Source organism: Trichomycterus rosablanca, chromosome 14 (assembly GCF_030014385.1).
Source record: "Trichomycterus rosablanca isolate fTriRos1 chromosome 14, fTriRos1.hap1, whole genome shotgun sequence".
In the NCBI taxonomy this organism is placed as follows: Eukaryota; Metazoa; Chordata; class Actinopteri; order Siluriformes; family Trichomycteridae; genus Trichomycterus; species Trichomycterus rosablanca.
In genome coordinates, this window is record NC_086001.1 from 8,547,367 (window position 1) to 8,559,696 (window position 12,330).

At 39.1% G+C, this 12,330-nt stretch overlaps 1 protein-coding gene across 1 annotated transcript in view; it reads left to right on the forward strand.

The window, feature by feature from the left end:
* The window catches only part of slit1a (slit homolog 1a (Drosophila)), a 156,967-nt gene that overhangs the window by 89,825 nt on the left and 54,812 nt on the right, over positions 1–12,330 (forward strand). Inside the window, exons 7-9 of the mRNA XM_063008184.1 lie at positions 964–1,035; positions 4,070–4,233; positions 8,773–8,920. Coding sequence (XP_062864254.1) covers positions 964–1,035; positions 4,070–4,233; positions 8,773–8,920 — 384 coding nt within the window. The remainder of the gene's footprint in view (positions 1–963; positions 1,036–4,069; positions 4,234–8,772; positions 8,921–12,330) is intronic.

The following is a 12,330-nucleotide window of genomic DNA, read 5'->3' on the forward strand; positions in this document are numbered from 1 at the left end:
TCAGCAGGGACCTCCTTCCTTCTTGGGTGGCGTGGAGAATAATTTGATAATTTGATGACAATATCATACACACACAAATTAAAATGAACTAAAAGTTACAACTAGCAAAAGTAATTGGAGTTATTATTCAGTCCAGTCTGTGATAAAGTCTGTAGTGAGTTCTTGACATTCTTGGTGCAAACACGCCAGGTTTCCGTCACATCTGGCAGGAGCAGCATTGTTGGCACGGCAGTCTCGACTTCATTCCTTAACCTCGGGTGGGTAAATAGGTTTCCATCAGAACCACCTCGGGGTAAAACAACAGAAAATGTAGTTAAAAATTTAAAATGTGAATTAAGTAAAATATCAGTTTTACAGAGAGTAGCATTAGACTCCGGCACCCCTAATTATTACAGCATAACTAAAAGGGAGAGCGAGCAGGTAACAAGGTCATGAAGGCTTTCGCAGGACATCAGCGCCCACCTCCCCATCGTCATCAAACCTGAGTGATCAGACAAGAGAGGCAGAACGACAGCAACCCAACATCCCTGATCACTACAAGATTCTATTGTGTAACAACACGACAATCTTGTTCAAATTTTCATGTTACCAGTTGCTTACTGTAGTGAGGTGACACGGTGGCTAAGTGGGTAGCACTGTCGCCTCACAGCAAGAAGGTCCTGGGTTCTTTCTGTGTGGAGTTTGTGTGTTCTCCCTGTGTCTGTGTGGGTTTCCTCCAGGTGCTTAGGTTTCTTCCCACAGTCCAAAGACATGCAAGTGAGGTAAATTTGAGATGGAAATTGTCCATGACTGTGTTCGATATAACCTTGTGAACTGATGAATCTTGTGTTACTGTTACTGTATCTGTCATGAATGTAACCAAAGTGTAAAACATGACGTTAAAATCCTAATAAACAAACGAACAAACTTACCGTAGTGAAACTGCTATTTAACTTCCCTTTATTTTTGCTTGATATTCCACAGGACCCTAAACAACAACAACATCAGTGCCATACCGGTGTCAAGTTTCAACCACATGCCCAAGCTGAGGACCTTGTGAGTAAATACACAAACGCATCAATCAAACCCCATCCCAGTTCTAATCTGTCTGCAGTCCTAGCTAACGAGCATCTTTATACACTGCACATATGCACATGTCCTGTACACAACAAGAACCCGGAGAACACTTGTCACACCCTGGATACAAACGTTTTAACCTCCAACCCCTCTCCTACCCTCCTTTTTTTCCCAAATGTCATGGGGCAGTTGTAGCCTAGTGGTTAAGGTGCTGGTCCAGTAATCAGAAGGTTCAAGCCCCACCACAGCCAGGTTTCCACCGTTGGGCTCTTGAGCAAGGCCCTTAACCCTCAATTGCTATGGACTGTATGCTGTCACAGTACTGTACGTCGCTTTGGATAAAAGCGTCTGCTAAATGCTGTAAATGTAAACTTATGAATAACTATAACTGACCTGGTGTTTACATGCCACACTGCACTTTACATATACTGCATTATACTGTAATAATCCTATTTTTGCATAAATGCAGATTTTACCCAGCACGATATGCCTAGTTCACACTACACGATTTTTGCCCTGATTTTCGCTCAGCGACACGGAAAGTTAGATTTGCCGGCTCGGGAGCAACTCGGCGTTCGCTCGGCGATCTCAACTCTGCTCTCAACCACTATGTGTGAACTACTCAACAACCCGATCCGAGCGGCTCGCCGAGCCGAGATTTCTAGCATGTCAGATATCTGAATCTGAGTTGCCCGACTGGCAATGAGTGCTATGTCGAACAGCCAATGAGAACGCAAGATCGCTGGCTACTTGTTGATGTGCATTTTTGGACGTGGTATCATTAAACCTTTCGTCACTTCTCGCGTTTGTTTTCGTGACAGAACGTAGTTTGGGAGACCAGAGAAGCTCGCCTGCGATTCCAGTTGGTGATAGATGGTGTAGTGTGAAACCCTCTATCGCCGATCAGTCGTGTAGTGTAAAATACACAACGACTTGAAAGACTCCAGATTACAAGAGATCCAGTCTTGTAGTGTGAACTGTACAGTGACCTGACGACTTGGAAAGTCGTGTAGTGTGAACTTGGCATTATATGTTGTACATTGTCTGCATATTGTCTTGTTTGTATATTGTAGTGAGCTACCAACAGTTGGAAACAAATTCCTTGTGTGTGCAAACATACCTGACAAATAAAGCAGATTTTGATTCTGACGTATTTCTAGCTTACATGAGATCAAATTTTACACTCTGACAGACTGCAGCCGACTCACACCACTTCAAAACCAGAATGATAGATTCACTCTCGAGACTTAACGCAGCCTGAGGTCTCATAGAATCCTAATTCACAAACTTTTATGACATTTTATTTACTCAAAGGTAATTATTTTGGTTGTCTCAGCAGGCAGCCCGGCAGCTAGTGAAACCATTGTCCCACAGCGCTCGAGGCCAGAAGACACTCACTGTGTCATTCCGTGAAGTCTTGGTAGGCAGCCACAGGCCACATTGGGGTTTGTAGCGATGCCAGTAACCATTTCCCCAGTTGCTCCTCTAATCCTGAACGCACAGACCCAGAAATGAACCCCCCCCCCAAAAAAAAAACATCTATTGTCTGTATAAGTATAATTACAGAATATGAAACCATGCTGCAATAAACATCAGTGCTTCACCCAATTTTTTAAAGTCGTAAAAAACAATACCACCCACAATTCTGTCTGCAGCTTGGTTTTGGTTCCTGATTACGGGACATTTGTCATGATTGCTTTCATTTCAAGTCACGACATGTAATTGTTATGAGAAAACAATAGACTATAATAATTTTAGGTAATGAAATACAGATCTGACAGGTCTCAATTTCTTAATGCATATACTGTACATGACAATATAATATAATAGAATGCATTTAATATAATAATAATAATAATAATAATAACAAGAATAGGAATGGGAATATAAGGTATGCATAATAATAATAATAATAACAGTAGGAATGGATATGTGTAATAATAATAATAATAATAATAATGATAATAGGAATAGGAATGGGTATGTGTAATAATGATAATAATAATAATAAGGACAGGAATGGGTATGTGTAATAACAATAATAGTAATAATAATACAAATAATAATATAATAATTATAACGAGCATAGGAATGGGAATAATAATAAGAAGAATACGCATAGGAATGGGAATATAATGTATGTATAATAATAATAATAATAATAATAATAATAACAATAATAAGCATAGGAATTGGAATATAATGTATGTATAATAATAATAATAATAATAATAATAATAAGCATAGCAATGGGAATATAATGTATGTATGTATAATAATAATAATAGTAATAATAATAAGCATAGGAATTGGAATATAATGTATGTGTAATAATAATAATAATAATAATAATAATAATAATAATAATAAGCATAGGAATTGGAATATAATGTATGTATAATAATAATAATAATAAGCATAGGAATGGGAATATTATGTATGTATAATAATAATAATAATAATAGTAATAATAGTAATAATAATAAGCATAGAAATTGGAATATTATGTATAATAATAATAATAATAATAATAATAATAATAATAATAAGCATAGGAATAGGAATATAATGTATGAATGAATAATAATAATAATAATAATAAGCATAGGAATATGAATATTATGTATGAATAATAATAATAATAATAATAATAATAATAATAATAATAATAAGCATAGGAATAGGAATATAATGTATGTATGAATAATAATAATAATAATAATAATAATAATAAGCATAGGAATAGGAATATTATGTATGAATAATGATAATAATAATAATAATAATAATAATAAGCATAGGAATAGGAATATTAATAATAAGCATAGGAATAGAAATTTGTATTATATTGTCAGAATATTTTACCAGTTCAAAAGTCTTTAGGATATCTGCATGTATAACTGTACATGTGCCTATAATTATGTCATAATAAACACATTATGCATCTGTATCTTTTTTTTTTATTATATCTTTTTTTTTTTTATCTGTATTTTATTATTTTTTTATTCTCTAGCCGGCTGCACTCAAACAACCTGAACTGTGACTGCAACCTGTCCTGGTTGTCCCAGTGGCTACGTCAGAGGCCCACGCTCGGTTTGTTTACACAGTGCTCATCTCCACCGCAGCTCCGCGGGATCAACGTGGCTGAGATCCAGAAGCATGAGTTCAGCTGCTCAGGTAACTTCATGCTTTGATACCTTACCAGCTGTCACCATTGTAGTGGGATTCATTATGCATGTAAAGTGGGAAGTTAAGATTCAGATTCATTCAAGATCAATTGTAAAGAATCAAAGAGCTTCTTACATATATACTGTATGGATTCAAGTATTGGGACACCCCTTATACATTAAGAAATGCTTGGTTTAAAGAAACTCTAGTGACCTGCACAGAGCCCTGACCTCAGCATTGAACAGCTTTGAAATGAACCTGAACATCAATTGAGGCTTTCCTGACCATCCTCAGTGCCTGGTCCCCAGCCTTTTTTAAATTAAAACTTCTCAGAAGAGTGGCTGTTGTTAGATCTATAAAGATTACATAGAGGTCACTCTATTTTAATACCTTTTGTTTTTTAAATGGAATTTCCAACAAGCTCTTGATCAGGTGTCCACATACTTTTGGCCATATTTAGCAGTCATGTTATCCAAAGCTGCAGTGACATCCTCATTTATCCTCATTTATAATGTATTGTAATGTACCGTGTCCCACGCCAAGCCTTAAATTCTCATATGTATCTCCCAATCACACACACAGACTTACAGCATGTCACCAGAGACCTGACCACTGCATGAACTTCCATCACAGAGATCATTACCGAGCGACTCGCTGCCACAAAACTGCATGTTGGTGGCTTTGCTAAGGGGCGAAGGGTGGGTGGGTGTCTGTGTTGGACCCATGTGTACGAGAGGACACCTGTGAGGGATTTAAAATGGGGTAAATGGGACACATGTTGCTGTCTGGCTGGCCAGAAGGCTCTGGCCAAATCCCCAACCAATCTATCCCAATTACTGTGTTACTTTCCAAGCATCATGATCTCGTAATAATAAAGTAATGTCTCTATTTTTGGTTGGTTTTATTAAGGTTAAAGTTAACAGTGCTACAACTGAAGTCAAACGTTTACATACATTCATACAAGAACTATGTTTTTCATGCCAGTCTTGGGATTTTAATAATTTCTGCCAATGTCTATCTATCATTTTATTGTGTTTGTCTAAGGTATTTAACTTTAGACCCACATTATCAGCAAAATCATGAGAGAAAGCACTTATGATACAGGGTAACAATTTAACCAGCTGTAGTTAAGTCAATGGGCCAGAAAGTGGTGCCAGGAATTTTACTGTGTAATGCTTCAGTGTACAATTCCACTCAATAGAGCCAGACACACTGGGGAAAAGCGTTCACCATTTAGATCGAAAGAGCTGCACTGTTGCACACCTTGGTTAATGGGAGTAGTTCAATAACTGAGGCCTTTTCTGACCTGCTTTCATTCGTGGTCACTTAATGTATGCTAATAAATTAGAAACATAAAAAAATATGGTTGCGCCACTCAGGTGGCACAGTGGTAAAATACTCTAGCACACCAGAGCTGGGATTTTGAATACATCGTATCGAATCTCAGCTCTGCCTTCTGGCTGGACCGGGCGGCTATGTGAACAACGTTTGGCTGGTGTTCATCAGAGGAGGGAGCCGGATAGGGACCTCATAACTGATGCAGGGGCGGCACGGTGGCTAAGTGGGTAGCACTGTCGCCTTGTGTGTCATTTTGGTAGAAATGATTTATTTAGGAACACGTCACTGCTGTCAACATCAAAACTCTGAAGCATATTAAATTGAGCATCATGAAGATTGCTTTGCACTGAGAGAAGAAATTAATTTAAAATTAGTTTTAGATAGGGTGACCATATTTTGGTTTTTAAAAAAGAGGACGCCTGGTTCGGGGAAGAAAGGGGGTTATTTCATGTCGTTGGTGACACCATGGTAATATGTATGGGGTAGAGGTTTAAATAGTTGTTACTGAACTTTAATAAATGTACAGCTGCTCTTTAACAAGGGCCTTTATGGTCAGATAATCTTATTCCTTCACATTCAGTGTTAAGCCCTAAACAATAATAACAACAAATTAACAAACAGTTGTCACCTATAAATAGAAATCCCTTTATTTTTTAGTTTCTTTGATGTATTGTACAATCGTATCAGCCGACTTATTAGGAGTGTTTTTAACTTTAACTTGATTCACTTTAATTACTTGCTCCCATCAATAGAAACCCAGCAGTAAGATGTGTCTTCTAGTGCTTGCTGAGCAATTTCCTCAGAATGCAGTGCCATCACGATGTTGACAAGGGCCTCTGTGTTAGTACGTGCACGTGAAAATCAGACTTATTTTAACAAAACAGATGCACTCCTAAAAAGACCTAAAAACATACACACAGAATAGCGAGTGCAGACTAGAAAAGCCGAATCCCGGACATTTTTAGTGATTTAAAAATCCCGGCCGGACGCATTTTTTAGGTCTCAAAAAGAGGACATGTCCGGGAAAAAAAGGACATATGGTCACCCTACTTTTAGATGACAGTTTAGATGATACAACAAGACATCTAAGACGATCTAAGTAAGCCAGTGTCCTACAAAAGAGCTGGACTGAGCAGTGGTCTGAAATTTCAACAAAGCTTGACATGCCTTTAGCTTTTTAAGGTCATTTCCTACTGCCTTACTTGTGCACATAGCATGTTTCTTGACTCCGGTCCATTTTCTTATATCTTTTCCCCATGTGCCAGATGAGTTTCTGTGGTTCTAAATTAACCAGTAGGCAGCCGGCACAACCAGAACTGTGGAAGAAAGAGATGCGAATCAAATATTCATTGGTCGAAAGGCTCCCAAGGAGCAGATTTGCTATGCAGTGCAAATTAGCTTATTTTAAAGTCTGTTTTATTCGTTTCTGGGTTAGACCGACTGTCGAGATGATATCAGACGCGCTGCCATCTCGTTTTTTTTTTTTTTTGACAGTTGCGGAGCGAACAGTATCAGGAGAAAACCCGGAGACACGTTTGTACTGTATGCAAATCGTCTGAGGCTTTAGTTTCTGATGTAAAGTGCTGATGCTGATGGATTTCAAAGCGTCCCTTTGGGTGACGGACGGCATTCATGCGATTTTAATATGCCGGGTATCGCCTCACGTGAGGAGTGTTCTGAACTTGTCCTTGGCTTTGCTAAGCTAGAAGTGACTTAAAAGTAGTACAAACTAACACTACTTTGTTAAATGTTAAAATCTTTACTTTACTCATGTCAAGATTTTCTGGCTCATTGATTTTTAATTGACTGTAGGGAAAAGGCTAATTACTAATTGTGGCTAATTAAAATGATTCAAGACAGTACTGCTTTACTTTAACACCTTGCTGCTTAATGAGGTAAAATGAAACAGAAAACTTGCACCCTAGAAATCCACTACATGGTCAAAATTGGTAGACACAAGGACTTCGCTCTTCTGGAGGACGTTTCATTAGACTTTAAATATAACAGCTGCTTGACTTCAGCGACGAAAGCAGTCAGCATTCCGATAAATCCCAAATAAGTCGAATAACAAGTATCCATGGGCTGTGTCCGAAATCGCAATTTTAAATTTGCGATTTTAAAATTGTTATAACTGTAGCAATGTGACATCATGCATCACGTGACATTGGTAAGATGGCGGACGTAGTATGTACGAGGTGGCGTGCATACTGCGCACTCGCGTACTGAAAGAGCGTACTGCTTTACCGGCCGAGCAGTGTATACCTCGAATCTAGTACGTACTGTTTAAGTATGCGATTTCGTCCAACTCCACGTTATATTATATACATAACAAATTAGCCAGCACCGAGTTTCTGAACTCCTCGGCTGGGTGCCATCTGGCGGGCATAATTGGCAGTGCCTGCTGCAGATACTAATTGGCCACCGTATCTGCAGGGTGTGGGCCGGACTATGTGTCGGTGGATGGGTCTTCATACTCTGTGTAACTACCCTGATTGGCGGAAGAGACGTCTGTGCAGAATGCAGGGACGAGAAGAGGAGGGCTGTACACGTGTCTGAAGAGGCGTGTACAGCGACGTGCTCTCCTCGGATGCAATCTGGTATCTCTCAGCAGCGGAAGACAAAATTGAGTGTGCTAAATAGGGAGGAAAATGCATTAAAAAATACATAACAAATTAGTACACATTACTATTTTAATGGTATTTAATTGTAATTATTAACCCTATAGAAAGGTCTGTAGGCTTTAAACTTAGTCTCAACAGTATGGGGAGGGCTTGTTCCTGTCTGAGCAAGTTAGTTTTGCCACGTTTGCTGTGACAAAACTTGAATGGCTTGCCATGACCTCCAAGTCTTTTAAATATCTAACGTGAATTAGAATGGCAACTGTGAGCCAGGCCAGCTGCTTCACTTCAGCGACAAAGCAGTAAGCTTTCTGATAAATCCCAAATATTTAAGGACAGGGATTCGAGCAGACCAGTCCAAGTTGTACATGGCCCCTGGAGCAGACAGGGTTAAGGGCCTTGCTCAAGAGCCCAACAAGGGCCCAATGCTCTGCCCACTTGACTACCACTGTCCCTTTATCACAGTTCCTAAACTGTGATAAAATATATCAACTAAACTGTTCCTAAAATATAAGTGGGGTGTGACAAGGTACTTAAAACAATACAAAAAATTAGATTGGTTTGTTATATTGCCTTGTTTTGATGTTTGCAGGTCATTCGGAGAATCCCAGTCCTCAGTTATGCAGTCTTGCTGCTGGTTCCTGTCCTGCCATGTGCACATGCAGCAACAACATAGTGGACTGCAGAGGTAAAGGACTGACAGCCATCCCCGCCAACCTGCCTGAAAACATGGCTGAGATGTGAGTATTACGATTATGATTGAAACTCTTAAGCATTTTGTGTATATCATGATAGCTTATAATGGCAGCAAATCAACCCCAAAACATTACAGAGCCTCATCTATGTTTCACTGTTAAAAGCTTTACTTCCTTCAAAAAATCTGTCCAAGTCATTTTTGTGTGTCGTGCTTGTAGAATATTAAATTATTTTGATAGAATGCAATAGAACTCATATTTTTATATAACCGCATTTGTATATAAATGCAATTTTCACAAGTCGTTTGCACAAAACAGAGCAAAATAATCTGTTAGCCATCACTTATTTAATTATACTTGGTTTTCATAAAAGCTTTCGGTCAAAATTTCCCAAGAATCCGCTATTGAATTTGGCATTTGATCACAGCTCTGAAAGAAAAGTAAACAGGGCCCATGTTTGATCCATTTTGTTTACCCCGCCGTCCAAGCGCAATCTTAGCTTTTCGGGCTTTCCAGACTTAAACAAAACAGAGCGTACATCATCCTCAGGGAGCTGATTTGAGCTGAGCATCGAATTGTTTCCCTTTTGCCCTTTCCAAGCGATGAACATATGTGAACGCTTAGTTTCAAACCGTCGGTGGCTTATCTGCATGAAGACGTCGCCTAGGGCATGAACGCCAAACTTATGATAACGTCTGTTCTAGGAAGCTGGGGTTTTTTTTTTTTCAATTCGCATGCAATTCAAATACGTCTGATAATAATTTAACATCTTGGGCTTGGGCTTGTCTGCTTTTGAAATATGTATTGCAGGCTAAGCTCCTTACATGTCAGTTTTGCTTATTTTTTAGAGCTAGCTAACCACAATTGTAGTTTGCTTACTCAAGGAAGGGAAATAAAATGACATTCAGAGATGTGAAACATATAAACAGTCACTTCTGTTTGATACACAAACATATTGTTTAAATACCAACTGCTACAGAGTGTGCCCAAAAGTATGTGGACACCTGATCATGAGCTTGTTAAGCATCCTGTTCCAAACCATGGTCATTAGTTTGAAGTACCATATAGCATTGAATGTGAACGCTTGGCTTATAATGGATGTTTTAGTTTATCTTATGGGTTTGTGGTCAGGGTTTCATGCAGCCCAATGGAGTTCTTCCACCAAAAGCCCAATCCAGCATTTAAATCAGTTCTATTCTCAGCTACTAACAGCTTAGAGTATAAAATATATAATTCTATTTTTAGATTGTCATGCATCTTTGACCCACTTAAAATAATATGTCCTGTATGCAGACTCCACATCATATTATATACACTGATCAACCATAACATTATAACCACCTCCTTGTTTCTACACTCACTTTCTATTTTATCAACTCCACTTACCATATAGAAGCACTTTGCAGTTCTACAATTACTGACTGTAGTCCATCTTTCTCTGCATGCTTTGTTAGCCCCCTTTCATGCAGTTCTTCAATGGTCAGGACCACCACAGGACCACTACAGAGCAGGTATTATTTGGGTGGTGGATCATTCTCAGCACTGCAGTGACTATGACATGGTGGTGGTGTGTTAATGTGTGTTGTGCTGATATGCGTGGATCAGACACAGCAGCACTGATGGAGTTTTTAAACACCTCACTGTCACTGCTGGACTGAGAATAGTCCACCAACCAAAAATATCCAGCCAACAGCGCCCCGTGGGCAGCGTCCTGTGACCACTGATGAAGGTCTAGAAGATGACCAACTCAAACGGCAGCAATAGATGAGCGATCGTTTCTGACTTTACATCTACAAGGTGGACCAACTAAGTAGGAGTGTCTAATAGAGTGGACAGTGAGTGGACAGGGTATTTAAAAACTCCAGCAGCACTGCTGTTTCTGATCCACTCATACCAGCACAACACAGACTAACACACCACCACCATGTCAGTGTCACTGCAGTGCTGAGAATCATCACCACCTAAATAATACCTGCTCTGTGGTGGTCCTGACCATTGAGGAACAGCATGAAAGGAAGCTAACAAAGCATGTAGAGTAACAGATGGACTACAGTCAGTAATTGTAGAACTACAATGTGCTCCTATATAATAAGTAGAGCTGATAAAATGGTATTGTGTAGAAACAAGGAGGTGCTTTTAATGTTATGGCTGATCAGTGTACATAACAAATAAGTACACATTAGTGAGACTACTATTTTAATGGTATTTAATATAAAGTATTAACACAATTCAGTTTGTAAAGAAATAATTTGACACATCTTAGACGTGAATTAGAATCCCAACTGTGAGCCAGGCCTCACACACATCAACAATCTCACTAGCAACTGAATGAAAGCGAATTCCACCAGCCATGGAGAAAATCCCATAAGGTGGCAGTTTAAAAGCAGCTTAAACAGAGACCTACATGTGGTCTGTACTGCAGTCCACATACTTTGCGCCATGCAGACATACAGTAACTCCTATAGGATTATATAGACTGGTGTTGAACTGGTTTCTGCCTTTCATTTTTCTTAAAAAAACAGCCTGTTTAAAAATACATGCACCGCATGGGTGTTCCTTAATAACCCTGACCCATTTTTGTAGAGTCTTGGCAGCCGTGTTCGAAGAGGGCGAGCTGTTTCATGAGTGGCATGGGAGCAGAAAAAAGGGAAAGGGGGCTTACGTTTAAAGTGGCTCTGGTTATGTTCAGCCTAGGGGCCTTGTGGGTGATCTTGATGTGGACGCTGACACACACGCGTACCCACAGACAGTTGTGTTTCAAAGTTGAAAAGGGCAACCCTGACAAAAGTGCGGTAGTGGTAGCTTAGCGGTTAAGATACTGGTCTGGTAATCAGAAGGTCCCTGGTTTTAGACGCACTGCCGCCAGGTTGCTACTGTTGGGCCCTTAGACACGGTCACAATTGTAAGTCAATGTAAATGACGGCATTTAGCACAACCACAACATAAAATATTCATTGTGGCATGCTTGAAAGTGTGGAGACCCCACTACACTGGTACTTATTCTCCCCCATTCTTCTCAAAAATCACAGCTTGGGAATGTTTTGTGTACCCAGCTGGAAGTCTTACTTCCTCATAGAGGGCCTGAAATAATATACAGAGGTACCTTGAAACTCAAAGTCAATTGGTTCTGGGACTGGCATTGAGTTCAAAAGGCGTTGAGTTTCAAGGTATTTTTTCCCATATGGATGTATGGGAAACCTGTTAATGCACTCCATGGTCCCATGGAACTGCATATATTTTAGGCTAATGTATAATAATAGAGTTGTTTTTGACACTTATACACTAAAAATAACACAAATATAATATAAAAATACTGAAATAAAAAGCTTACAACATTTCTCAGAACCTCGAGCTGTAATACATGTTTAAAAGTGAAACAGTGAGAAAAATCCAGATAAACACAGATACATGTGGAGCTTTAAGAGTGAATCTGTTTCGTCTCATATGCACACTGA